At 40.1% G+C, this 27,875-nt stretch overlaps 1 protein-coding gene across 6 annotated transcripts; it reads right to left on the reverse strand.

Moving 5' to 3' along the window:
* Positions 1-5,315: 5,315 nt before the first annotated feature.
* BEND6 (BEN domain containing 6) lies at positions 5,316-27,836 on the reverse strand. Of its 6 annotated transcripts, none has more exons than XM_019613232.2 (11): positions 27,701-27,835; positions 25,839-26,009; positions 24,786-24,969; positions 15,998-16,223; positions 15,747-15,892; positions 14,879-14,974; positions 14,331-14,508; positions 12,755-12,972; positions 11,354-11,546; positions 9,579-9,717; positions 5,316-7,204 (listed from the first exon to the last, which is right to left on the reverse strand). In XM_019613232.2, the coding sequence occupies exons 3-11, from the start codon at positions 24,786-24,788 to the stop codon at positions 6,940-6,942; spliced, it is 1,464 nt and encodes a 487-aa protein (XP_019468777.1). In that variant the 5' UTR covers positions 24,789-24,969; positions 25,839-26,009; positions 27,701-27,835; the 3' UTR covers positions 5,316-6,939. The 6 variants fall into 6 exon arrangements, with proteins under 6 accessions (XP_019468777.1, XP_019468775.1, XP_019468776.1 ...); XM_019613230.2 differs by having other exon boundaries at positions 14,879-14,977; XM_019613231.2 differs by lacking the exon at positions 27,701-27,835 and adding an exon at positions 26,530-27,307 and having other exon boundaries at positions 14,879-14,977.
* Between the last annotated feature and the right edge of the window lie 39 nt (positions 27,837-27,875).

Consider the following 27,875-nt stretch of genomic DNA (forward strand, 5'->3'; position numbering starts at 1 on the left):
CACCGCTGCTGCCCTCGTTAGGAACGGTTCTCTGCAGCTCGGAAGACAAATGGTATCCTGGGCTCCATCAGAAGAGGGGACAGCAGGGACAGGGAGGTGATTGTCCCCCTCTACTCTGCTCTTGTGAGGCCCCATCTGGAGTACTGCGTCCAGGTCTGGAGCCCCCAGTACAAGAAAGACAGGGAGCTGTTGGAGAGGGTTCAGAGGAGAGCCACAAAGATGATCAGGGGACTGGAGCACCTCTCCTACAAGGAAAGGCTGATGGAGCTGGGCTTGTTCAGCCTGGAGAAAAGAAGGCTGAGGGGTGACCTCATTGCAGCCTTTCAGTACCTAAAGGAAGCCTACAAACAGGAGGGGAATCAACTCTTTGAAAGAGTTGACAACTGCAGGACAAGGGGAAATGGTTTTAAGTTGAGGGAGGGGAGATTTAGGTTGGATATCAGGGGGAAGTTCTTTACAGAGAGAGTGGTGAGGTGCTGGAACAGGCTGCCCAGAGAGGTTGTGGATGTCCCGTCCCTTGGAGGTGTTCAAGGCCAGATTGGATGGGGCCCTGGGCAGCCTGGTCTAGTATTAAATGGGGAGGTTGGTGGCCCTGCCTGTGGCAGGGGCTTGGAGCTTCGTGATCCTTGAGGTACCTTCCAACCCTGGCCATTCTGTGATTCTGTGATTTTGTGATTCTGAGAGGGTGAAGCGCTGGCATGGCAGGACTCTGGGGCTCCCTCCTCCAGTCCTGGAGATGCCGTGTGTTGGTCCAGTCACGAGAAGGGGTGGAAGTGGTGTTAACCTGCACACTGCATCTCTGGGAGATTCCTTAAGTGCCGATGTGCTTGGAGCTCCATGCGCTTGTCCAGAAGACATACCTGGTGAAAGTCTAAAAACTAGACCTTCTGGGGCATGCGGAAAGGCTCACAAATGAAGTACCACTTTGGTGCTCTGTAACCTTTTCTTTAAAATCTGGGTGCCTTGGCTGGGTTTGTCAAGATGCGCTGCAGCAGCTGGGGTGGGAAGCAGCCTGTAGGCCTTTGGGATGTCTGTGGTAGGCTTTGCTGCTGAGAAATGAAATGCCCTTGTGAGCATTAATGAATTAAATGCTGGTTGTTGAACACCTGTAATTTAACAATGATATCCCTAAATAAATGCAGCTAAAACTAGTTGTGTTCTTTTCAACTTGCTTTCTGCCTTTTAGGTGTGCAAATATATCTGGTCTTGCTTTCCTCCTTCACTCTATAGTTACTTTGAGCTACCCAGAATAAAAGTTGGTATGAATCACGTTTGTTCAATGCACTGCCTTGGAGTAAACTGACGTGAGCAATATCACCTTGTGCGTCTACACAGAAGAGCTGGCTGCACACAGAACTCTTCCAGTACCTGTTAAATTTTGTATACGGAGAGGGAAAGAATTCAGGGTAGTATATTAATGCTAGTTCTAGGAGCTTTGTGAAGAAATAATACATCACACGGTACTTAATGTTAGCATTAATGTAGTGCACTTTTAAAAAGTTACTACACTGTTAAAGCTTAATTTCGTGTATCATTGGAAGCACAGCTTTATGACAGGAGATGGACACAGTGAAAAGAAAAGCATACTCTCCCTAGTGAGCAACACAGGCTAGTAATGACAAACTAAGGGAAAGCTGAGGCTTTCATCACCTTTTTTTGCATCAATTTTCACTAGCAACAGCTCTACACATGAGCAACTGTTTACCCTTGAATAGGTGGTTCAGAAAGTAGGAACTGGGGGAGCAGTGCCCTGCTGTAAGCGAAGATCAGGTTCACAACTGCCTGAGGAACCTGAACATCCGTAAGTCTACAGGTCCCAATGAGATGCATCCCAAAGTCCTGAAGGAATTGTCTAATGTACTTGCCAAGCCACTCTTGATGATATTTGAAAAGTCATGGTGGTCAGGTGAAGTCCTGATGACTGCAAGAAAGGCAAAATCTCACCCATTTTTAAGAACGATAGAAAAGATTATTCAGGAAACTACTGATCTATTATCCTCACTTTGGTACTGGGGAAGATCTTGGAGCAGATCCTCTTGGAAGCTATGCTAATGAACATGGAAGAGAGCAAGGTGATATGGGTAACCAGCATGGCTTTACCAACAGCAGGTCCACCTAACCAAACTTGTTGCTTTTTATGATGGTGTAACTCTGTCAGTGGACAAGGGAAGAGATACTGATGTAATCTATCCAAACCTCACTGAGATCTTGGGTTCAGTAACTCATAACATCCTTCTCTTCAAGTTGGAAAGATATGGATTTGATGGGTGAACTGCATAATGGATGAGGAACTTGTTTTAAGAGCATACCCAGAGAGTGGTGGTCAATGGCTCAATGTCTCAATGGACACTGGTGATGAGTGGTGTCCTTCAGGGGTCAGTACTGGGACCGGAGCTCTTTCATGTCTTCACAAATGACAACAGTGGGATTGAGTGCATCCTCAGCAAGTCTGCAGATGACATCAGGCTGTGTGGTGTGGTTGACACATCCAAGGGATGGGATGCCACTCATAGAGACCTAGACAGGCTCAAAGCAGTGAGCCCAGGAGAACATCATGAGGTTCAATAAATCTAAGTGCAGGGTCCTGCACCTGGGTTGTAGCAACCCCTGCTATCAGTACAAGCTGAGGGATGTAAGGATGGTGCACAGCTCTGCTGAAAAGGACCTGGGGGTACTGGTGGATGGGAAGCTGGAAATGAGCCAGCAACGTGCTCTTGTAGCCCAGAAAGCCAACTGTATCCTGGGCTGCATCAAAAGAAGTGTGGCCTGCAGGTTGTGGGAGGTGATCATGCCCCTCTAATCTGCACTGGTGAGGACTCACCTGGAGTACTGCATCCAGATGTGGAGTCCTCAGCACAGGAGAGACATGGACCTGTTGGAACACATCCAGAGGAGGACCACAAAAATGATCCGAGGAATGGAACAGCTCTCCTATGAGGACAGGCTGACAGAGCTCTGAGCTTCTCAGCCTGGAGAAAAGAAGGCTCCAAGGAGACCTGATAGTGACCTTTCAGTATCTAAAGGTGGCCTGTAAGAGGGAAGGGGACAGACTCTTTAGCAGAGTATATTTTGATAGGACAAGGGGAAATGGTTTCAAACTAAAAAAAGGGAGATTTAGATTGGATTAAGGAAGAAGTATTTATGATATGAGGGTGGTGAGGCACTGGAACAGGTTGCCCAGAAATGCCCCATCCCTGAAGACATTCAAGGTCAGGCTGGACAAGGCTCTGAGCAACCTGATCTAGCTGTAGGTGTCCCTGTTCACTGCGTGGGAGTTTGACTAGATGACCTCTAAAGGTCCCTTTCAATTAAAAAGGTTCCAAGAATCTGTATTTCTAAATTCACAAAATGGCTATTATTAATGGCTTATTTTTTCTGTCTGTTTCTGGATTTGCTGTTCTGTGAACTCAAAATTATCCCTCCCTGTAAGAAACGATCCGCGTGTTTTTCTTTTTTCCTGTTTGACTGCTGATTATAATATACCAGTTAAGAAATTTAACAACTTAATAACTATTGTTGGGCTATATAAACACTGATTTGATGAGTTTTATTTCATTATTAAAGTAACAGAAAAATGACTACTACTTCAAACATTAAAGTCTTGTTGATGCCCTGACTTTCATATATTGCATTTCTAACTTCAGTGTGCTAAAAGGTAGTTGGTAGCAGCCAATTTATTTGTAGCTTGCATTTGAACTTAATTACTTTTTATTTATGAGTATAGATATTGCAAAGTGCAGTAATAGTGGGTTACCAGAAGAACAACAAGGTGGCAGAATTTTTTCAAACTGATGCCGTATGACAATGACTCTCATTTGAATATGAACTTTTCAGCAGTAGCTCATGTGAATGAAGTGTACTTGCTTTTGCAGACTCATCCAAACATCCTCGAGGTATGCAAAGAATTAAGGAAAAAAGGAATAGTATGAGAACTGATACATGCAGTAATGTCAGCTTTTACGGTATGCCAACAAAACTTTGATTAAAAAACTACAGTATTTGAGGTGATTATTGGGAAAAGCACAGGCTTCCTGGTTTGGGTGAGCTTTTGACAATTCTTATGCAGACTTTTTTCATGCAGAAGAGGAAAGATGTAGGCAGGCTGCTGAAGTTCTTGGCTGTTGGGCCATTTTCAAGGCAGATTCACTGTCTTGCTTGCATGAGTACCCAGTTTTTTTAGCAGGTTACCCGAGGTAGCATGAGACAAACCTAGGAAAGTGCAGCTACTCCCGGTACTGATGAGCTAAAATCCCCACATCCAAACTTCCAAACGAAGTTGGGATTACAGAGGATGTGGAAGCTGTTCCTGAGCAGACCTTCTCAGTAATATTCTCTGGCAACCACGTACTTATTATATGCTTTGAAAATAATCGCTTTCTTTCATAGAATTTAAACATTTGAATTTCTATGTTTCTTTCCTTGGTCCTTAAAATGAAACATTGCCTTTTTAACCGCTGATTTCCCACTAGCATTAACACTGCATAGTGCCATTTACTCTTCATCTGTAAAATATTGATGTATTTTTTCTGAATCCTACCTATTTACCATAGTAAGAGAGGATATGAACTTGACATGCATGAAAACCATTGAGAACATTGCTTATTCTCTACTGTATTTTTACAGTAAAGTTTTTACTCCATTCTTTGCATATTGTGGTATTCCCCTCTTTAGAGAACAGGTAGGTGCTCTTAATAAGCAGTTTGTAACATACAGTGGTTCACTTTTCTATGGTAATCTTCAAATTTAATCTAAAATGCAGTAATAAAAGCAAATAGTTCAAGTGACTGTTTTTAGAGTTACTTGCTTTATTTTCAGTACTGAATCTCCAGTAGTCTCTCTAAATGCTATGCAGTCGTATTGCTTTATGCTTTCCTGCAATAGCTGTCAGCCTTCTCTGGTGCTGAGTAATGAAGATAATGTGTCCTCTATCATGCATATCAGAATTTTGCACTATGTGACATGACACATTTACACATTGCCAATTAATTTTGATTTTACTGCAAAATTTGGGAGCAGTATTCAACTGTTCTGCCTTCTCCTTTCCTTCTGTTACTTCTGTAGTTTCTAAGCTGGAATTTAGTCTTCAATTTTGTGTTCTCTGAGTTTGTCCATGCTATTTTGGAAGACCAGTCATACTTTCTTCCTTTGCAGTCATCTTGCACCAAGTGCAGCTTTTCTGTTACTTGGGTAAAAGCTATTTATCTTATTTTATGCCATGGGATAACGTCAGTCAAATATTTCAGGGAAGAGAGAGGAATGGACTCTTCACATCGTCCTCCCTATTTACCTTTGGTTTTAAAAAAAGAACTAAGACATAGTAATGTTTCATTTTATTCGATAGAAATCTGCTTCAAAAATATGATTAATTATATACATTCTTGTATGCTGTATATACAGATACATATACAAAATATATATATAATAGCAAACATCCTTCAGTTACATTTGATGCATGGCAGTGAGGTGGAATTTACATCACATTGTCCTATTTGCTTTCATCTTAATCCTATTTATAAGGAATTGATAGACATGAGAAATGAACGAGGCTAGTAGATCACTTTTATCCCCCATCCCATCCACAAGTCTTCTCTACAGTGTATTTTACTAGTGCATTGTTCTAATAAAGGAAGGTTTGCAGCACTTCTCTTTCAGAGGTATTCAGTTGCTAACCTTACCTTCTGATTTTTTTCCTTGCATTCACCCTTATACTGTTTCTAGTTCTAGAAGTCCTCAAATGAAGTTAGTCATCTTATTTATTTTTTTTTTCCATCTTGATTCATTAGTTGCTTGTTTGCCAAGTATGAAATAGATTTAACTGTTAGTACTCTCTGTTCTGAAAGAAATACCTTCAAGTGTGAAAGCTATAATCCAAGCGTTCTCTCTTTCCCACACTACAGAACAAACCAGAATGAGTCCACAAAGGAAAAAAAATGTACCATTCCTCATCCTTCTCAGGCAATTACAGGATTCATGACTGCTAGTTGTGCCCCTGGGACAATGATGTCACAGCTCAAGAGGAACTACCCAGCTGATGGAGGACTTCTGGTGCCAACCCCGTGAGGAACAAGATCTACCTCTCCACTTACTCTCTAATCCAACAGCAGTGTATCAAAATCTAGACATACAGAGAAAGAGCTGGCAGCTCTGTCCTTTACTAGCTGCTTTCCAGAGATTATCTTCCATTTTTTGGCTGGGGGAACTGTTACCTTTATCTTCTGGACCCAGAGGTCAGGGAAGAGAGAATGAGAGCTGCCAAACCAAAGCATTGGCATCAAAAAGCCTATGAGGGAAGCCATGGCCTCCACAACCAAGCAAGATATCCTAGGGAACTCTTTCCTGAGCTAAGAAAGAATGAGGTTTCTTTCATTGCCTTTCCAACTTCTGGAGGTTAAAAATGAGCTGTTTCTTTCTTGCAGACATCTCAGGAAGTATAGTTTCACTGCCCTGAGATTTTTTGTTCCTTCTAAGTTAACAGCATCCTCAAATATTTATTGTCTTTCTTTTCATACTTCTGTATCTCTTTTGTATCAATATGTAATAGCTTTCTCTGGTCAGTAAAGCGGTTTTTCCATCAGCTGTCAAGGTGAAAGCAAGGGCATTAAGGATCCTCTTACAAATTCTCTTGGTGTTACTTTAAATAATATGGTGTTTTTCTAACTAAGGGGAGCAGTTCTTGTATTCTTTGGATCAAGTTTATATATCTTTGAATTACAGTATAACATGCATTTATTTAATAATACCTGAAAGCCAAATATATTAATATGCCTTCATTTTTCCTAAGCTGAGGGATTTTCTCTTGAGGAATTGTCTCCCAAGCTTCTACTCTGCTTGCAGTATTTCTGTCCGATAGTGCTAGGCCCAATAAATATTATTTCATTTTAATTTTATATTATTCCTTCATCTCCAACGGGAACTTGAGCTGGCATGAAGTACATTCTGTTATTCCTTGTCTGAATTCCTGAGATCCTGTCCACAACCCTGGTTGGCAGAGGGCGCTTGTGAGCTTCTGGAGAGATGAGACTCCACCTCAGAAGTAGGTTTGAAACGCTCCTGCTCATCTTGGGTGCTGAGAGGTGGAGGAGTCAGATGGCTGTGGCTCTGCTGAATTTGTGCATTAGCAGCTGTTGTATCATCATCCTGCTGGTCTTGCGTGCTGGGAGGAACAGCCAAAGGGATGATGCCCTGAGGAGCAGCTGCTGAACCACTGTCAAGACAGTTTATAACTGAGTGTGCAATGTTAACATTAAATGTGCAATTACTACTGTTCTTAGTTTCCAAGCAGCAGAGTTTATTAGCTGGTTAACTAGTTTTCTGCATTCACACATACCCTTTTTCATTGTTTCACCTCAGCCTAATGGATCTGAGACTACAGTAGTCTGTCTCAGACTTTAATCCAAATTCATACCTGTATTCTGTATGGTGAACAGGGAATGAGGAGATCATAACTGCAGTATCACCAGTTTGACAGCTTATAACCGATTTGTTATTAAGTTATAAGTTGTGACTAAGGCCCTGCACAGTAGGATTTCTTCTTTAAGTGAATCAAAGTGGAACTTTGAGACTGTGAGCACTTAAATTTTCATGATTTTCCTACAGAGAAAATTTGTGCCGCCTGAGTTAAATGAAACACCACCATTACCCTGGAGATGATTGGTTACACAGTGTTTAAATGCCTTTAGAGTGAAGAGATTCTGAACAGGTGTAAAATTAAACCATTACAAATGAATTCTAGAAAGCATCCATTCAAGAGAGACTACGCAGACAGTATTTGCCTTGATTTCAGTGGATACTGGAATGAATTTTGCATAAGCACATATGAACAATAGACAAACACATTTTTATTTTAAGATATCAAGTTTAAATTGAAAGGTCTTCAAGGCAGTATTAAAAAGCAAGTCAGAACTGTATCTGTGCTAGCTCAAGATTCTCCTGCCAGGACTCCAGGAATACCGGGCCTGTACATGGGAACACACAAGAACTCACAACATTTGTGGATTCATCTGATAAAGACAAAGAAAATAAATATACTGTACTTAGCATTTAATTTTTTCAGAGAAGACTAAGCCTGTCCTTCTACACTGTTATTTTTATCTTCTAGGTCAAGGGCAAGGAAGGGTAGTACAGTGAATCAAGGCACTCTATATGTTACAAATACAGAGGACCTTTGTTTTATGAAGGGTAGGAGAAAAACATTAACATTGTAAACTGTATTCTAGGTAGGCTGGTACATTTGTTTACTGTTTCCAGACGAGAAAACCTGTGTGCGTGCATTCTTCCAATAGATATTATCTGAGTATTTCTCAAGTAGTAATTCATAGACATCTGGTGGTCCACGAAGAAGGTGGTTTAGAGAGGAATTTTAATAGTAAAGCACTGCTACTTTTCAAACAGTGGTGTTTGTATCATAATCAAATATCTTCAGTTTTGTTTTATAGTAAATTATAGCTGTAAATATGTATTTGAAACGTGCATTCTGTAACTAAATCATAAAGAAACAATATTTTACATGGAAAATCTAAGAACAAATCTGTTCTCCCTGTCTGACTGATTCTAATCTCTTATACTGTTTCTCCCATCATTCCCAGAAGATTTATCTATACTCCTCTGGAGGGGGGGGATGGTGTATGCATAGTATATGTATACATACAATCTAATATATATAGGATATTTTTCTCTACAGGGGCTTCAGATGCATCTGCACACTCTCACTAAATACGGTTTTTGTTACAAAGGCTTATAGACAACTTGAACTTATGAACATTTTTCCACTGTGAGAGGTATCTCAGCACTGGCACAGGTTCCCTGGAGAGATGTTGGAGCACTATCCTTGGGTATGTTCAAAGCCCAGCTGAAGACAGCTTTGAAAATATGGTCTAGGTAATCCTGCTTTGAACAGCAGGGGTTTGAACAGACAAACTTCAGATGTCCTTCTCAACCCCAACTATTGTGATATATGTTTCATACATGTGGAAACTGTACTACACAAATATCTGATTGACAATAGAGATGAATTCAGCAATTTTCGATTAGTCTTGTTCACAGGGTTAAATATGCCTATAATAAGAAAGATGTTAACTAATAATTTCTTACCTTGATAATTTAAACTTTTCTGTTGGTAAAAGAATGTTAGTTCAGCTATCCTACAGTAATTTTATCAGCAGGTGCTAAATGGGTAACTATTTTATCTATCTTTACTTGTAGGTTAATTAAGGCACAACAGTTGTCATGAAAATGGCATTGCCTGGCCTATGAAGAGTCTATAGAAAATGATAAGAAAGGCAGATAATGGTAAATCTGAAATATGCATTGATCAAAGTAACGCCATGCATTTACTTCTGTCTTCTGTAATTTTTGATGCTGTATGTAGAATGAACAATCTTTCTGTGCTGTAATGCCAAGCTGCACTGTTTTAGAATTATGTACTCTTTGTACAAGGTTATAAAAATATTAACCTATTTGGCAATGCATATGTGAACATGTATCTTCATGATAAATTTAAGATTGCTTTTAGTTTTTGTTACTACAGGGCAGTACATGGAAATCCACATTGCGGGCTACAGTATATATATAAGACTTACCAAAAACCATGCTTCTGAAAAGCACCTGAGTTAAGATCTTTGCTTAAAATTGGCTTCTTGGTGCAATTGTTCAGTTTTTGTCCCATCATTCGCCTAATTAAAGCATCATCTGTGTTTGGAAACAACTGTTTTGTAATTCCTGCAAAATAAGTAAAGAGATGGCATATATGAGTCCACCAAAAGAGGGAAGCCACAGATCCATGATCTAGAATGCACTTATTGCATCTTTGAAATTTCTAACTACTTCAGCTTCAGCTCTAGTTACTGTTCTGTCTTTATTCACTACTTCATCTACTTTGCTTTTCTCTCTGTCTTGCATATTTCCATGCTTGTTCTTGGCTTACTCAAAAGGAACAAGAGCTTCCAGCACAAGTGTATTCCTATCCATGCAAGTTTTCATACCTCTGAATCTTACAGTTTTTGTTCATTAATTTTGCATTTTCAGATAATACCTCCTTTACACAATTTTCCCTTCTATTTTTCATCTAGCTTTTTTGAGTGCAGCATTAGCAGGACCTAAAATCAGCAATTAATGAAGTTCCTTTATCATCTTCACTTCCCTTGATTTTTTTTCCTCCTCTTTCATTTCCTAGAATTCCCAGAAATACTTTCTTATTTTTCTTCTCCTCCTCCATAATGTTGACACTTTTCTGAATTCAGGAACATTCTCATTTCTCTTAACAAACTTCTTTTACTTCTCAGATAGGTTCCCCTCATCACTGAACTCTGTACAGGACACAGTATTCAATGTCTTCCCTGCTTCCTTGTTCAGTTTTGCCTAGCTCTTTCCCCTTAGAAAAGTTACTAGTAGATCTTCCCAATAAATCTTATTCATTTTTCTTATACTGCATTCTGAAATTGTCTCATCTTACCTCCTCTAAATTTTCACTATTTTATACAGTCCTTCCTTCTCTGTTCTACTTTTCGGCCTCTTTCTCTGGGTATCTTTTCAAGGAAAAGAGGCTTACACAACTGTATCATCAGTATCCTATTGATAACTTTTGAAACTGCCAGCCAACTTCAACAAAACTGGAATAAGGTACAGGAAATGAAGACAAACTGGGAAGGGAACTGAGTGAACTGGCGTAGTCTGAGGGAATTACCATGGGGGAGGGATTCTGGTACAGGAATTTGGGCTATGTTGTTAAAGCATTAAGCTACAGGTGTGAATCAAGTAAAAATCAAGTTTCATGTGCTCCCCAAACACTGTTTGCTTTAAATCAGCTACTTGCATCTGAACTGGTTGTCTATCCTATTCACCAAACATTTTCTGCCTTAAACCTCAGCATAAAACAAATTTTGCTTGATTCTTTGATCCCTGTTCCTGTCTCCCATACTTAGTATCTCATTTTGCCTCAAGCAGTGTTTAAAATGTCAAAATGTTTAATGTTCACCAACTTCAGAATAGAACAGACATTGTTTTAAATTTTATCTGAGTGTGTCTTCTCTTTGCCTTCCATTTTCTTTACCTGTTATTGCCATGGTCCAAGTTCAACCACTGCATGTTAGCCCTTTAAAATCTAAAGTGACAATATCACTGTTCCTGAGTAGTCACTTACAACACAAAATCCACACAACAGAAGTACAACTACTTAGCATTTCACTGACAGAGTTCCTAACAGATGGACTGAAAAAAAACCAACATGGAGACAAAGAAGGAAATGTAAAACAACACATAACCTGAGTAGAATAGCTGTTTAGTATTAGTGACCCTCCGTCAGAGACAGCCCTCTGTCAAATCAGTGCCATATTGAGTAACGTTAACAAGTTATCACCTATGATTTCCTGAACTTCATTCTGATTCATAGCTGGTTTCGCTGCTTTATCCTTTGAAGAGGATGACTTTGCACCTGTCAGGCTGTGTGTAGCCATGTATTCGTGGGTATAAAGTGCTTGCATCAAGTCGTTTATAAACTTCTGAGGTTTGCTCTTGTTACAAAGTGCGATTTGCCACTTCTCAATCTTGAACTGGAAAACAAAATTGGTCATTGACATAACTGTTGCAGTTCACTTCAAATTATATACAGTATTGTCTTTTTTATTTTTGAAAGTGTCTTTTCTTTCTTTTACCACAATTTCAAAAGTAATCCCTCCACAAACTGCAATTGAGATCAATTTTCAAACTTGCACACCGTTCAGTGTTTGGAACTGTACACAAGTATAGATGCTTTTTTCAGAAGCAAGCATGTACCAGACCAAAGATCCCTATACATAATAGCAAACAGTTCATCAAGCAGCCCTTATTACTCACTAGTGGAGACAGGACATTTTCAGACATATCTAAATCCTTCTGTTTGCACTCCATGCAGGCTGGATGCGATCCAGTTCTGGCTTGCAATCTGTACAGCTTCGGGAGCATGGCACTATGCCCAACTAATATTTCTGCCTCTGAGCAGACATGCCCTAAGAACTGTGACATCTGGTCCTAGGCTTTGAGAGCAATTTCTGCACACCACAGATGCACAGAAAATATTTGAAATCTCTAATGTGCAATTTTGAATCACTTCTATCAAGGCAAGTCTAGGTTGCTTAGAAAATTTATATCTCTTCAGAGATCAGATTTTGTATTTTGCAATATATAATCAAAGCATGATACCTTGATAATTCTTAACAGATTTCATTGTTTTTTGGTACCCCGCTAACTGTTCTTTCTCGTGAGTCTTCTTTATTCTTTACAGCCTCTGTGGCTCAGAGCTCTCAGCTATGCTTTGTTACAAGCATGGAGAACTGATGAACAGCTTTATTCAGTAACTATGTATATATCTGTATTTCTACTTAACTGTCTGGAACAAAAGTAGTAACACAAAAGTCTCTATTTATTTATTAACAGTTTTGACAAATTGCTGGCATTTTTCTTAAAGCTATCCCTGAAACACATCTTTTCCCCTTTGGAATCCAAAGCAATAGGGAGGAATTCTCTCTGGATCTCAGTATTTAATTCATGCATTGACATTCTACCCTTACTTACAGACACGGAAAACCACTCACATTAGTTTGAGAGCGTACCAGCATGCTGAACTAAGCCCAGTGTTTCTCATGGAAAGAGCCATCAGTACAAAAGGAGCATGCTGATAAAATGACATTTACCAATGCTTAATTTCATTATACTGCAACAATAAAGTTTCTAGTGTATTAAGATTTGGTTTTCTTATGCTTGAAATTGCCTTCTAACTGACCTGTTTTTCAGTTGGTTGCTCCTCATCTTCCAAATTCGAAGATATTGGTGAGCTGGAGTTACTATGCATAGCTGCATACACATCTGCTAAAGAGTTGTTAGATGCTTTCCAAACAGCATGTGAATGAAGACTGGATGTAGATGTTGTCACTCCCCCTTTGAGCAGTGCTTCAGCCATCCCTACCAGTTCCTCGAAATGAGTGACTGCCTGTGGCAACACTGAAATAAAATCAAATTGATGGATAAAATGAGAATTAAAACTTTCAGACTCATTAAATAAGCATATATATTTTTGCAGTTAGTTAGTCATACTGCAAAAAGAGTCCAAGTGATCAGCAACGATGCTTTAGCACACTCTGTTTCTATTCTCTCAAATACTTTCTTTTGTTCTGCTGTCCCCATCCAGGAAGATCTGGCCTCTGCTTTTGGAATATGTAGACTAGCTCTCTGCACTGCTGAGAAAAATCATTAGTTCATGCCCATTGGGGCACTAAGCTTGCTATTTCTTTTCTGTTCTTTTTTTCTTTTTTTTTAGTTTATAGAAGATATATTTTGCATGTTCTTTCTCTGAACAACATTTACTTCCAAAAACAAATTTTTATTTAGTTCTTTAATAATTAGTTCAGCAGAACAAAAAGGATGCAAGGGGCAAAGAAACACTAAATTATTAGAAAGCAGTGTAAAAGACTAATAGAATTGCGCAAGATGCAAGGGAAATGAGCCTAAATATACAAGGAAAGTTGTCAGACTAACAAAATGTTTAAAAATAACATTCAGAAAGGTGGAGATGAATGATTCATGTGAAGGTGAACAACATGCAATAGAGTTAGATGGTCAAAGAAACTGGTAAGTGCTTCCAAAATTGTTTGACAAAGAAACATTAGGCAGTCTAAGGATGCTGTAAGGAAGCTGGCAAGGGGAGCAGCAAATCTTTCAACCTTATTCCTCCACTAATGTATTAAAATTTCAGATCCTGTTTCGGCTGCTCCGGAGTAAGGGACAAGAAAAGTAAGAGGGACTTCAGAAATGACCATGATTAAGGGTTCATTTATTAAAAAAATAGATGTAAAAATATTCTGGAAAAGGACTAAATTTTTCGTACCAAAATGAGTTCAGATTATCAGTAATGAGGAATTTCTAAAGTAATTAGAAATCAAATCATTCGAGAATAAAGAAAATCTCAGTTGATCGAGAAAAACTCAAAAAGCTTAAAAAACAGGGTATGTTGGACTGGTCAGTGGACTATTTAAGCTAAGCTGATGGTTATATATGGCATACAGACATTTCTTCAAAACAACCAACAGGAGTTACATTTTCCATTTCTTACTATGATCTCATGGCCTCCACAGAAGATAGTTTTTTGTTTGTTTGTTTGTTTGTTTGTTTGTTTTTGTTTTTAAATCCAGTGCTGCTGGAATTAAATGTTCCTATGTATTAAAGACTTTGGTGCTAACAGTAGACCTTGATCACATCAAGTGCTCGAGCATCCACAATTTCCCTTTAGAGAGTCTCCTATAAATCAAGCTTTTCATGACCTCCAGGTTTCCCTTTTGATCAAAAAATTCCCCTGATTGTACCTTGAAGCATCACCAGGGACTGCCTCAGGCGGCAGTTTTCTCTCATGGTGTCTGTCAGCTTCCTCTTGAGACTTTTTATTTTGGCACACAGTTCCACCTTGGATAATTGAAATAAAGGCTCTTCATCATCACTGCTGCTTTCACTGCATAGAAAGTTGCTTCCTGAATATGGTTCTCTCTGAAAAAACAAAACAAAACAAAACAAAAACAATAAATAAATTAAAAAAACCCAAAACTTAGTGCTATCTACAGCAACAACTTTAAACCCAATGTTCAAATATCTAGCTGAATTAAAATATTCTCTTCATACACAGAATGTATAAGCTGACTTGGTGCATTATAATAATACTTGTCACAGAATATAAATATTACCACTGCTATTAAAATTCAAAATGAAATGTTAAAATAATACATAACTGCTAGGAATTGTTCTCTATTCTCCATTCACCAATTTTTATGGCAGTATCTTTCAGAACTGTTATCTTTACTAAAACACCTCAGTTTGCTTTTGCTTAGTAGATTAAAATTGCTGAAAATGAGATGTTTACCTGTTTGTTAATTAAAGACGTTTCAAGTTGACTCAGGATGCTGGCAGGAGCAGATGCCTGAAATGCTTTTTTTCTTTTTATATGCTTCATCATCTTCTGCTATGAACAAGAGCATAATAGCATCTTTGCAGTCATACAGAGACTTTCACTGTAATCTCATGGCATATCATGAACTTTTATTCACTCTGCACATAACATTAGCAGTATTTATGAAAAATAAATCATAATAAAAAGTCAGTAATATATGTCTTTCCCCACACTATGTCACTGCACATTTCAGCACAATGCAAAGCTCAGCAAACCCAGTCTCTATCTCTGATGTAGTCAGACACCTGTGCCATTGGAGTAAACAGGATCACAAAAATCACAGAAGGCTTTTGGTTGGAAGGAAACTTACAGATCATCCAGTTCCAACTGCCTACCTGGGCAGTTACACGTTCCACTAGACCAGGTTATCCACACCCCATCCAACCCAGCCTTGAACACCTCCAGGGATGGGACATCCACAGCTTCTCCAGGCAGCCTGTGCCAGTGCCTCACTGCTCTCTTCCATAGCTGTAGTCTAAATCTCTCCTCTTTCAATATAAAGCCACGAGCACTTGTCACATCATTACCTGCCCTTGTAAAAAGTTCCTCTCCTGCTTTCCTGTAGGCCCCGAAGTCTTGAATAATACTTCCCTCTCTGAACAGTGAAAGAGAAAATCTATGGGCCTAACTGCTCCAGCAGCTTATTTTGCTGGGTAATCACATGAAGATTGCCTTTACTATCCATATTCATTGCATTATACTGTGAAGAATCAATATTTTGGGTCTGTTTCATTATGTTACGGGCATGCCAATTTCTGGCACTTAAAAGGCAGAAACTCACCTGTTCTTTACCCAGGTCACTGTCTTCGCTTTCTGAGAATATCATTTCTATCCTCTTCCTCTTGCCTTTTCCAAGCACTTGTATTTTCGTAATTTCATCCTCTTGTAGTATCTTTTGCATCATTTCTACCAATTCTTGGGGGTCATCTGAAGCAAATTGAAAAAGAGACCAAAGCACAGAAAACTACGTAGCAAAACTTCACAATTAGATTAAAATCTATTATCAGACAAATGCTCTGCCTCTGCACTCACCACTCATGTATACAACTTTCACTAGATGCTTTTCTGTCTTTCTTTCTGCCACAGGCCAGTTTACCAGCACATGTTCATTTGGTTTCAGAAATCCTTCTAGTTCACTGTCATCACTGGGAAGATTCTGAATCCATGATGTCTCTCCAATTTGCAGTGAGTTGTCATTTATAAAATCAAACAGTGTGAATTTTTTCATTTTAAATGGTTTTCTTGTCATACAGACAGCCTGTAGGGTGTCATAGGAAAAATAACTGTTATTGCATCATGCCACAGGAATGTTACAAGAATACTTTAAACCCCTTCCCCTCAATAAGTTCTTATTCCTGGATTGTGATAACTGTTCTATGAAAATATTTTGGATAAAGAAGTGAAACCTAGCCAAGCAGCATGTTTTATCTTCCCTGAAAGATGGAAATGGTCTGCTCAATATATCAACATCAGAAAGAAAATTATCTCAAAAAATATTTGCAGTAAACAGCTTTTAACTTATAGAACCACTGCTTCCACGTTACTATCACACCTAATTGATCTCCTCCCCACGATGTCTATTACCACATTTACCTTAACAAAAGTTTTCAGTGTCAGTGACCATCCAGCCTCCTCAGACCAAAAGATACAGCTATGACCAAACTTCCTCTAGAATGAAGGAAAGCACTGGTTCCATGTGCTGTTAAAAGGGATGTGTGACTTCCAGGACGGTATTAGTCATCTTGTGGACTACAATTGACAATTGCAGCCCAAAAAATAGCCCAGAACAACTGAAGACAACTGACTGGATGAAGTATGACACATTCTGACAGTGGAAAACTTCATGTACTGAAGAAACTATAGGCTGAGGGGTGGAAGTCAGCTCTGCTGACTGAAGTGTAACAGCAACAATGAGAATGCAGACCCAAATTCACAGATAAATCTTCTGCCTACATGAAACAATACTGTTAAAGCTAAGGGCTAATTTTAACACTTTTTAAAGCACTAATGCTCTAGACTAGGAGAAGGAAATAAGTAATACTTGGTGTTCTGTTTTTCTAATTAAGTTGATACACCTCACACAAAAGTGAATAATGTAATATACATTATTACAGAATCACAGAATGGCCAGGGTTGGAAGGGACCTAAGGATCACAAAGCTCCAACCCCCCTGCCACAGGCAGGGCCACCAACCTCCCCATTTAATACTAGACCAGGTGCCCAGGGCCCCATCCAATCTGGCCTTGAACACCTCCAGGGACGGGGCATCCACAACCTCTCTGGGCAGCCTGTTCCAGCACCTCACCACTCTCTCTGTAAAGAACTTCCCCCTGACATCCAACCTAAATCCTCCCTCCCTCAACTTAAAACCATTTCCCCTCCTGCTGTTATCTACCCTTTCAAAGAGTTATTAAATTCTATTGAAAATGTAAAAAGCTCATACTATACTCAGAGAAGATATCTTCCATTTTAAAATTCTTGAAACAAATAAACTGATTTTGTCAAACCTTGGTCTTCTTTCCAACAAACACATGATTTGGCCTGTCAGGTCACAGAGCTGCAAACTCAAGAATTCCCAGAAGTGACAGTGAGATTTGTGATTTATTTGGCCTCGATCAGTCAGAAGAAAATACAGTGCCTCACACAGATGCTGCCAAAAAGGGAACTCGGAGCTAGGAGAGAATTAAGTGGGGGCTGTTATGTCAAAGTGAGAAAATCTGTCTGCAGTGCTGGAAGAAGCAATGTCCATTTATCTGCAGAAGCTCAGCTCACCACTATTCATGATGTCTATGCTATGCCTCCAAGAGCTGGCTTTTCGTGCAGAGGTGAACTTGTTAATTTGCGTAAGACAACTGTGCACTTGTCAGCATGTTAACTGATAAAAAGAGGTAAACTGCCTAAGAAATGGTCATTAAAAAGTATATTAAATCATGCTTTTCTGCAGAATGTGTTTAGTGTGACAGCAGAAGGATTGTTAACCACTGAACTGCTAAAGAAAGGAGACTATGTTTGCAAGAATTCACATTAATTTTGTTTAAAGAAAAATCTATCCCATGTAAATTCTGGAGAGGAGACAGCCTATGCCCAGCATAAATCACCAGAGGCCCAATTCTGTCACTTATCCACACTGAGAGGATTCTCACTGCACAGAATGGAATCATTCAAATGAATAAACACGCAGACAAGGCAGAAGCCAAAGGAAGAAAAGTTTCAGACTTGAATAGGTAAGATTCAAAATTAAATGGGATGTTGGTTCAAACAACAATATATTAGATTTAAAACAAACCATACATGCAACATCAATATTTTTTCATCTTCAGCATGAAGGTGTTAACTTCCAGAATCACATGGCAGATTCAGCCAACAGACTTTTACTCCTTTCTGTTGTTTGGCCTTTGGCAGTTGTGAGCTCCTCCATTACTCCCCTAAAAGTCCATATCATGTCAAGAGACTTGCAGCAAAGTCAGAGCTGTCAATGTGCTTAGACTAACAGCTGATTAACCAACTCGTGCTTTTTTGTGTTTCCCTGCCATCCTCTAACAGAATGTAGCTGTGTTGTATCCCTTACTTTGTACTGAGACAAATACTTTCTGATGTTTGTGGTCTGAGCTAGTGAGGGGTTACTTGCCAGTTCCAGGTAAGCACTGAATGCACAAGTGATTCAAATCCTGAAAGATCAGTCATGATTGCCCAGAGCTCTGGAGCTTAGTAAGATCAATTGATATGTGGATTTCTGGATGTTCAGAGCCCACAGATGTTGCTTGGGGCAGCTGTGGACACTGTGTGGTATGCGGCACGTATAATCCCTCTCAGACTTTACACTATACAACCTATCCAAGGTGAAGGAGAAGAAAGAGATATGCATGGGCCTCATACACCTGGATCCATGAAAAGAGCCCCAGGACAAGATGGCAGGACAAACAGGAAGTGCTGACAAATCCAATCTGCTCGTCAAAGCTAGGGAGAATTTTCACCATGAACATTGCAGGGCTCAGAGCTCAGTAATTTGTTTAAATCATCTATAAAGCTCTTTCGAGCTGTCAAGATTTTTGCCTATGGTGGGAGGGTGTACTAGTAAACAGAGAAACTGATTTCACTACGTGTCTTAACAGCTGCCAAGTTAAAATATAAGCTACATTGGATTCAGAGGGAAATTAGGAATAGATTTCACAGAGTCATGGGAGCAGAAATGAGACATATCCATTCCCTTAGCTCTTGCAAGGAGTCAGAAAGCTCCTTGGCAGCTTTATGAGGCCTGCACTCAGCCCTGCTACTTCTGCTGCTTTGAGGATGCTAAGGCAGGAGGGCAGTTCAAGGGAATAACAGGCTGGCCAGGTGCCTCTCCTTTGCTGCAGCTCCTCCAGGCATCAGCTTAGCTGCTTACCTTACATATAAAATGACAGAACTATTTTTTTTGCCAAATAAAAGGAACAGAGTGCAATAGTTAGTGTTAGCATTTTTCTGTTATTGAAGGTATGGCCTCAGCTCCCTCAGTACACATTAATCAAACTATATATTTTAACAGAATTTATTACGACAACTCAGGGACCCTGGGGATAATATCTAACTGTCTGCTGGCATCATCTCCAGCCTGTGATTAAAGAGAATGGAAAGGTAGAACAAAATGTTCCTAATGAAAAAAAGGAACAGAAAAATATTTCACTTACTGGAAGAGAAGTCCAGCAGCATTTTCTCAACTGCCCTCTCACTTGTCTAAGGACTTCAGATGCCTCTCTGTAAAACGTTTTCTTTGCCAAAACAGACCAAAGGTGAAATATACTGTATCACCACAAAAAAATAGAAATAAAGTAATGTGGAGCAAGACTCATTTTACTTTCACTAGCCTTAAAAATGTGAGGTTGTCTAGTCACACTTGGCTCTCCCCACCTCTGCAGAAAGAGAGGTGATTCATCTCACCCTAAAATATGCATCTGAGAGAGCAGATGACCTACTGTCTGTGAGAGCCTATTTCTCTCCACTGACTATCATTCAGTGACCATATGGGGCTAAGCTGTGTCTTTATAGAAGTTGGCTTGCTCCAAGCCACTCTATATTAATTTGAAGCTGAGGGATAGATTCCAATTGACCTCATGCTATATGAAGCTAAAAGGATGAAGTCTGCTAAAGTGTGTCTGATTGGTTCTCTGTTTTAAATCTTTCCTACACAGTTCTGCAAGTCATCGAGTACGATTTTGGACTGTAAGAGCTTTATTCAGTGGTTTGATTGGAAGACATATGACTGCTCACGTTTCCCAGAGCGCAGCTACTGACCACAGAGACAGAATTACACAGCCTCTCAAAGCAGCTTGTGTTCAAGTTGCTTAATTCTGCTGTCTTCTCCATTTGAAAACACTGGCTACTTATTTGAGAAGTACTGAAATGTTAACTTATGATTTGACACTGTCCAAAGACACGTCTTTTTCTAAAATAAAGTGATTTGTAGAGGGAAAAAATACAGAAGCAGCCATTTAATTGTAAAGCTCAGCAGAGGAAACGCTAACTGGACTTAATTTTAACAAACGTGTTAACATCTTGCATTCTGCACAGATGCTACAAATTTGCACACAGAATACTGTTACTAAGCAACCCCAAAAGACAGAACAACAACAAAAATCCCCACAAAAGTCATTTAAAGACATATCTCACCCTTTGAGTGACATACTCTGTTCCATTCAGATTGAGTTGGCAGATGGCATGCTGAGATCATTATTTCTCTTTCCTTTCAGTAATGCAGTGTAAAGTATGACACATTTACAACATGAAATTGTAGGCCTACTCGATGGGTCTGATTCTACCGCGGCTTAAAATAGGGCTTTGCCACTAATTTCAGCAAAACAAGAAACTGTACTGCAACCGTGAAAGCACAGTCTCCTAATAAAGTACTAGCATTTTGTACGGTCTACCCTCTACGTTCAGCCATTGTCAATCCCAGTTTTTCAGGGGGAGGAGAGAAAGGAGGAACAAAAAACAACAACAAAAACTCCAAAATTCAAAACCAACCAACCACAAAAACAAACAAACCCCCAAACATTTACTGGACTAGAAATTCATTTATCTCACTATTTAGTTCACTTCAGCATGATGAATAGCAGCATCAGATTTGGTGTGAGTTATTTTGATGATGGCATTTTACACTGAAATTGTCAGGACATTAAGCACACTGTTGACATGAAACTCCTGGCCTGCACTGAAGTACCAGAATTCCTGGTTTTCTGTAACAAAGTTATTATGGAAAATACGACCGTATTTAAATGCATTATATGACCTTCTGTAGCTTCTAATCTTACTACCGTGAAGCCAAAGGAAGATTGACTAATGATTTCAATGGAATTAGACAGTGTTAGAATATTGAAGCATTGTTATTGCTCAGAATATTTTCTGTGTAATATCTTAGTCATTTTGTGGGAAAGCATGACTTAAAAGTACAGATATATAGTACAGATATTCTTGCATTCGGTATTTGAAAATCAGCTGGAAACCTTAGGGAGCAGGTATCAGAACATTTCTGTAACTTTCAATATGCAGAAATGACCCATTTGTCTTCCACTGACAGGAGAGATAAAACACTGTGATTCTTACTACTAGCAGCTCACCTCCTGGCTGTAGATTATTACCCTAGTACAACCAGCCTCAGAATAATCACAGATACTTTTAAGAAGCAATGCTATTCATAGTTAAGCAACATCACCTAGCCTTATTTGCACAGAATGTCTCATTGATTCCAAAGTCACAGTAGCATTTGGAATCTACACAGTTACATACAGAATTTGGCCTGTATCTTGTCCCACTTGCTAAATTCCGTATGTTTGGCCCGTGGATGTCACAAAACAATTACTCTTTTTCAAGGCAGCATCCTTTGTGCTGGCAGTTTTAGCAACCTAGAAGTTCTATAAAATAACATCACTACTCAAATATGCCAAAGACCTTTGCAGGACTGTGGCTTAAATTACCAGTTTGAAGAAAGTTATTGGAGATGGTCTAATTTCTGCATCAAATTGCATGCTTCTGTTGTGCAATACTGAGTGACAGTAAAGGAAGAACAATGAATTTATCAAGCAGATATATTTAATACCTCCTGGAGTACCTAACTTTTGTTCTAATAACTTACTCAGCTAATAGTGAAAAATAATGTTCACTTACATAAATTTAAAGATAGCAATTTGGCATTATTTTTAGGCTTTAAGGATGAGATTCTGTTCTAGATTATGATTGAGGTGTCACTGGTGTACTAGGCACCTAAGTTATTAATGTAATCACTGGAGGGAGAACTAGGAATCAGTTTGGCTGCCCAAATGTAGGTGACTATTGCTAGTGCTCTGTGGTTTTGTGCTTGGTCTTCAGCTACTACTTCAGAAGTGCAAGTCTTCCATGGGTCTCTAATCACAACTCCCTGTGCAAATGCCTCACCCTGGAGCACCTCCATCACTCAAAAGAGCCAAGCCCCTACTGAATTCAACCAAAGCCAAGGGGAGAGAAATTCAGCTTATTTCAAATGCTCAAAGGCTCGGTTAAGTTGCCTAAAAATAAACGCACAGAGGTATCTTAAATTCCAACGTTGTTATGCCAGCTTCCAACTCCCCTTTCTTACAAGCATCGTACATAGGGCCAAGATCCTCTTCCATACTCATAAGGATGGTTGCTAATTCCAGGAATCTCAAATGGCACTAAATGTAAAAAATAAGAGGATTATTGTCTAGGCTTCAGTTATTGAAGTTATTCAGTCAGGAAAAGTTTGACCAGATGCAAATCTGTGCTGAGGTGCAAAAGCTGTGCACTTGCTGTGTGTAACAGCCAAATACTATTTCCTTAACACACTCTGAAGAAACATATAAAAGGCTGAAAAAGTATCAGAAGTACTTTCTATTTGCAACTAATGCAGTGTTCAGACTCACTAGCAAACTGGTGTGAGAGTTTGTAACAGGAGGCATCTTACTCTTTTTGGTAGCATAATCTATCATATATTCTGATAAACTGTGCTGCCCCAAAGCATTACTACGAGCAACACTATCCATTCAACTACAAGAGCATAGAAGTGAAAACAGCAGCTAGAAATTCCATGCTTGATCTCTGGTCAGTATGTAATAATCCAGTGGCATCTTAACTATCTCTACTCATATGTGTTTATTGGCTGCCATAGGTGAGTGATAATAGACTAGAAGTCATGCCTGGATGACACTCTTTTACTCCGAAGATCTTTCTCCATTGCTCTGGTTTCGCTGTGTATCAGTGGGGAGGAATGAACTTGATGCCATCCAGTTAAAAAGAAAAATTAACAAATCCTTATTGCTATTAAAGGTCATGAGCTAGAACAGGAGACATATATGTTGTCCAATTACTTCAGGGAATATTAATGCAACCAAGAGTAGTTCTGTATGCACTTAGAAGAATTTACAGAAAGGTATTCCCTTGAGAGAACAAAAAAAGCTTAGATCTTATTATATCTATTTTTTCTTCTCCTATAAAATTAAATGTAATCTTAGCATTCACAGTTCAACTTACCTTTATAAATTAATATAATAGCTGAAAGACCAATATTGGTATGAAACAATCCTTAAGCAACATAATACTAATAAAGTGCAATTCCCTCTGGGATGCAATACCATATTCAAATTGACAACTGCTACATCAGACACTGCCAAAAATGAACAGGGAACAAATTTTAACCAAGGACATACGGGCATACCAGTGCTATAATAGGGAAAAAAAAAAAAAAAAAAAAAAAGCTGTAGGAGCTTTACATACATTTCTATCTAGGCTCAAAATCAGCCATCTATCTGCAAAGTCAATCTTTGCCCACAGAATTCCTGCCAGCATTTTCCCAGCAATGCTCTATGCTGTGAGTCGACAGCTGCACGGCTCCTATGCCATGTGATTACATCCAGTCCAATAAACAGAAAGATAAAACAGCAAGTTCTGAAGGTTCATCAGCTCACACAATGAGGACAATTACCTCTGCATATATTAAGGAGGCAGGAACTTGGTTTTCCACCATCACCTGAAACACTTGCAGACTGCAAAATTTCCCAGTCGTGTCCAAGAACTATTCCGCAGCACTTAAATTAAACCACTTTGTCCTGAGTGGATTGTGTAACCTTTACAGTTCAGCTTCTCTTTTTAAATGATTTGAAATAATAATATGTACTTAAATTTCAAGGATAGTGCTAGAATTTGCTAGAATTAAATAGCAGTAATATGCTGACCAAACATACAAAGCACTGTATGGAGCAAAAAATTTAATCAGTTCAGCAGAATGAAGACTTTCAATAGCATTGCTGAATTTAGAACACATCATTTCACATAACAAATTGTTGAAACCTGATGCTTTTATCAAGATAAAGATTGATATTCTTTCAGCTGAAGAATGTATTTTAGAAGGTTTAATCATCTACCAGAAATCCCTGCAACATACACTCATACATCATACTTAAATTGCTAGAGAGCACACTGAAGACAGTGTGTGACCCCTGAAGAACAATTTTGAGGGGAAAAGGTCAATTATGCCTTTGAATGAAGTTGTTAATACACACAGTATGATATTTTCCATATTTACTTATGTTGCTTCTGGGTTCCTACTTGATTAGAAAATTACTACATATTTTGTTAAGAAGTATTACGTGATTAGAGAATCCTTCTAACCAGTTGTTATTTAAGCAGAATACTTTACTTAATTATAATTAATTAGCAGAAACAGTCCTTGAAGAACAGAAGAGAGAAAGGAAATGATCTTATCCTTTCACTTATTTTGTCAGCTAAAAATTTTTTCTTCTGAAATAATATCACATGTCATCTCCTATTTTTATGTTTGCATCACCAGATTTACCATGTGACTTTCTTCTTTTGGCTTGTTGATACAGAGGGCCTTGAAATTGTCAAATGAAATCCAGAAGGCCTGAAGCAGTAGGAGCAGTGATGCCTTCTCAGACTGCTGAGTCCCCTTGAATGCCACAACTCACACTGCAGGAGGTCAGCAAATCTTTGTTCATGTGGTTTCTCCATCTGAAATGCTATGATATTTTCAACCGTTTTTCTTTTTTTTCCAATTTGTTTTCTCCTTATAGTCTAACTCCTTGTACTCAGGTATGATTCTTAGTTTCTTTTTAAGAGCTGCTGAACCTATGCTCTACTCAACAGACTGCACTGCAACTCTGCATACAGGGCAAGGGGGGAGGGAAGAAAGGATCCCTGCCTTCAGCCCTGCTAGGCAAGACTGCTAAGTCAGAACAGGATTCTGTGAGATACAGAGTAAAAAAAATATTTTAGATCAACACTGACTTGTTTTCCGACAGGAAGATGGCTGTTGCTGCATCACATTCCCTGCTCAATTCTTCCATTAAACTGGAGAACTCGAATGTACAGCTTGCTGCTCCCGTGCTTCCCACAACTTTTAAAAATAGGTAAGCAGCTGCCTCGAATGACTGCAACCTAAGAAACATTATCCTGTACTATGCTGTCCCTTTTCACTGCAAATATTTGCAAGTCGCTTCTTTTCAGTGGAGCCTGTGAAGCAGAACCTTCCCTTCCCCTCCCTCTTGCCCACGCACATCTCGCTGCTTCCTCCCTCAGCGTTGCTAAAGCAAAAGGCTGCTTCCAAGCCTTCTTCTGCAGACTTCAGCTATGGCTGTGACTTTGCGGCTGCTCGGTTGCTCTGTGGGCCCTACTGAAACAAGCATCACAGGATGCTGCCTCCCACCATCTCATATCACTGCAAAAGTACAGCCGTATCATGCATATCTTGAAATAGCAGAACCCTGTACTTACTGCAGGGTCTAAGTTCCAAATTTGTAAAACCTCGTCAGATTTGCCTCAGTCTCTTAACAACTCAGATCTCTGTTCTGATCTGCTCTTTCCGCAGTCAGCCTTAAAAACTTGTTACCTTCTTTCACTTCTTCTTGTCTGAGTCACCTCCTGTTCACCTCCAGGATTCTCCTTCTGAGGTCAAATCTCAGGTGGGAGCCAACGGCTTCCTTTAACCTTCTCTCCTCATTCCTTTTCTCTTCTCTGTTTGTCATTCTTAAGATTTATGAAATGTTCCCTGAAAAACATTCTGAAAAGAAGTTCATATTAAAAAACACTATATCTCAAAGAATTACTATGATTTGTCTTAATTACTATTTGGAATAATCTAGCCACGTATTACTTGCTTATTTTTAATGCCAAAACCCAAACTTCAAACTTAATTCACCACTACATCAAACTTCACTACAAAAGCAACGTTTTAACCACACACTGCAATCCCACAGTATTTAACAAGGAGACATTAGTAATAAGCATAAAGAAAGCCATAGCAGCAGCGTGGCGTGCATGGGAATGTAAGCCCCAAAGCCTGGAGCAGTGGCTCTTTGAATAAACCACACGTCAGCATTTCTTGTACCAGACCAAATTCTATCCTGAATATGAAAAAAATTAAGCTGCTGCCACGTAATTTATCATAGCTTCTCAGTACAATGTTATCTTCAGGACATGAATGTGCTCTAGGGCTTAGACAGGAAAAGCTGCAAACTTGAAGGCAGCAGCCTAGCATTACAGATTTGTCAGCGGTCAAGCGCGAGTTCTCTGCAACTTACTGTGCAGTCACCTCTGTGCTGCGTTTCCCAGAACATCCCATTATAAAACAATATAAATCAGGTGCTGAGAAGTTCCTGCAAGGTACTGCAGCAAGGCTGGGGACGTCACAGCGCTTCACCTCGCGGTGCAGCCGGGTGACGCGTGGCGGTACAGTGATCTCCAGGTAATCCGCATTAAGGCCGTGCTGCAGCGTACTGCGGTACTGGGGGATTTCGGCGTGGCGTCACGTGACACAACACAGCCCCGCGGCGTTCGTCAGCTCCCAGAGAGTGAAGGGAAGCTTTACATCAAAGGCTGCCGGATTGCAACCGCCCGCGTTAAGAAGTCAGGTGGCAGAGTGTATTTTGTGGAGATAAACTGCTGTACGTTATGAAACGATATAAAATTCCTGAGGTAAAATAGCGTAGTTCTAACGGTCAAGATATTACTTCTACCAGCTGCCACAGCAGGTGTCAAGAATCTCCCACTGAAAACAGTTTTCCCTGACTTTAAGGAGTAACAATGCCTTTTGCTCAGCGATAAAGGACATTTTGCACCATAACGATCACATTTTCCCTTCTGATTTCAGCCACCACAGCCTGCTTCCCTCTGCCTGTCCTTCCTGCTCTACCTTCCGCAGGCTGGATGTGTCTGCACACTTTCGTGCGTGCACCTGAGAGCACGATGATACCTCAGCATCACTCCGACATCCACACGGAGATCCATTCTTTATCCTATAAAGCTCCAGAATCACAGAGTCATAGGGGTTGGAAAGGACCTCCAGTGATCACCGAGTCCAACCCCCCTGCCAAAGCAGGTTCCCTACACCAGGTCGCACAAGTAGGTGTCCAGGCGGGTCTTGAATATCTCCAGAGAAGGAGACTCCACAACCTCCCTGGGCAGAATCCTTCCTCTGGTGCTCGCACCCAAGACCGATACACGTTCAGCACGGGAATCGACATTGAGCGCAGCAACGCGGTTTAAAACGGCGCTCCCCCAGCGCCCCGTGAAGGCGCAGACTGCCTCCCGGTCCCGGCCCGGATGGTACCGCCCGCCCTGGACGCTGAGTACTGCGGCACAAACCGCGGCTCGGAACCAGGCGCTCACCTCCCCTCCCGCCCATTCTCGCCGCTTCGCCTCCCGCACCTGTCGGCACCTGGCCCGTTCCCTCCCGCTCCAGCCCGGGGGTACCTGCCAGCAGCCATTTTCCGCCTCCCTCTGCAGCAGCTCCGCGCGTGATGTCACCGGCCGCCGCGGCCGCGCACTCCCCGCGGGGCTCTTCCTCCTCCTCTTCCCCTCCTCCTCCTCCCCCAGCTGCCATACGGGGCACGCCCCACCCGCCGGTGCCCGCGGGCGCCCAGCGCGC

This window comes from Meleagris gallopavo, chromosome 2 (assembly GCF_000146605.3).
Source record: "Meleagris gallopavo isolate NT-WF06-2002-E0010 breed Aviagen turkey brand Nicholas breeding stock chromosome 2, Turkey_5.1, whole genome shotgun sequence".
Lineage (NCBI taxonomy): Eukaryota > Metazoa > Chordata > Aves > Galliformes > Phasianidae > Meleagris > Meleagris gallopavo.

Bases quoted from the DNA above. Each gene is read 5' to 3' on its own strand.
- BEND6 (XM_019613230.2), bottom strand. The intron at 15,893-15,997 runs GTGAGTGCAGAG...AATTTGCTTCAG, and splicing joins GAAAGTTGTATACATGAGTG to ATGACCCCCAAGAATTGGTA. The intron at 9,718-11,353 runs GTGATAACTTGT...CTTATTTTGCAG, and splicing joins TGAAGTTCAGGAAATCATAG to GAATTACAAAACAGTTGTTT.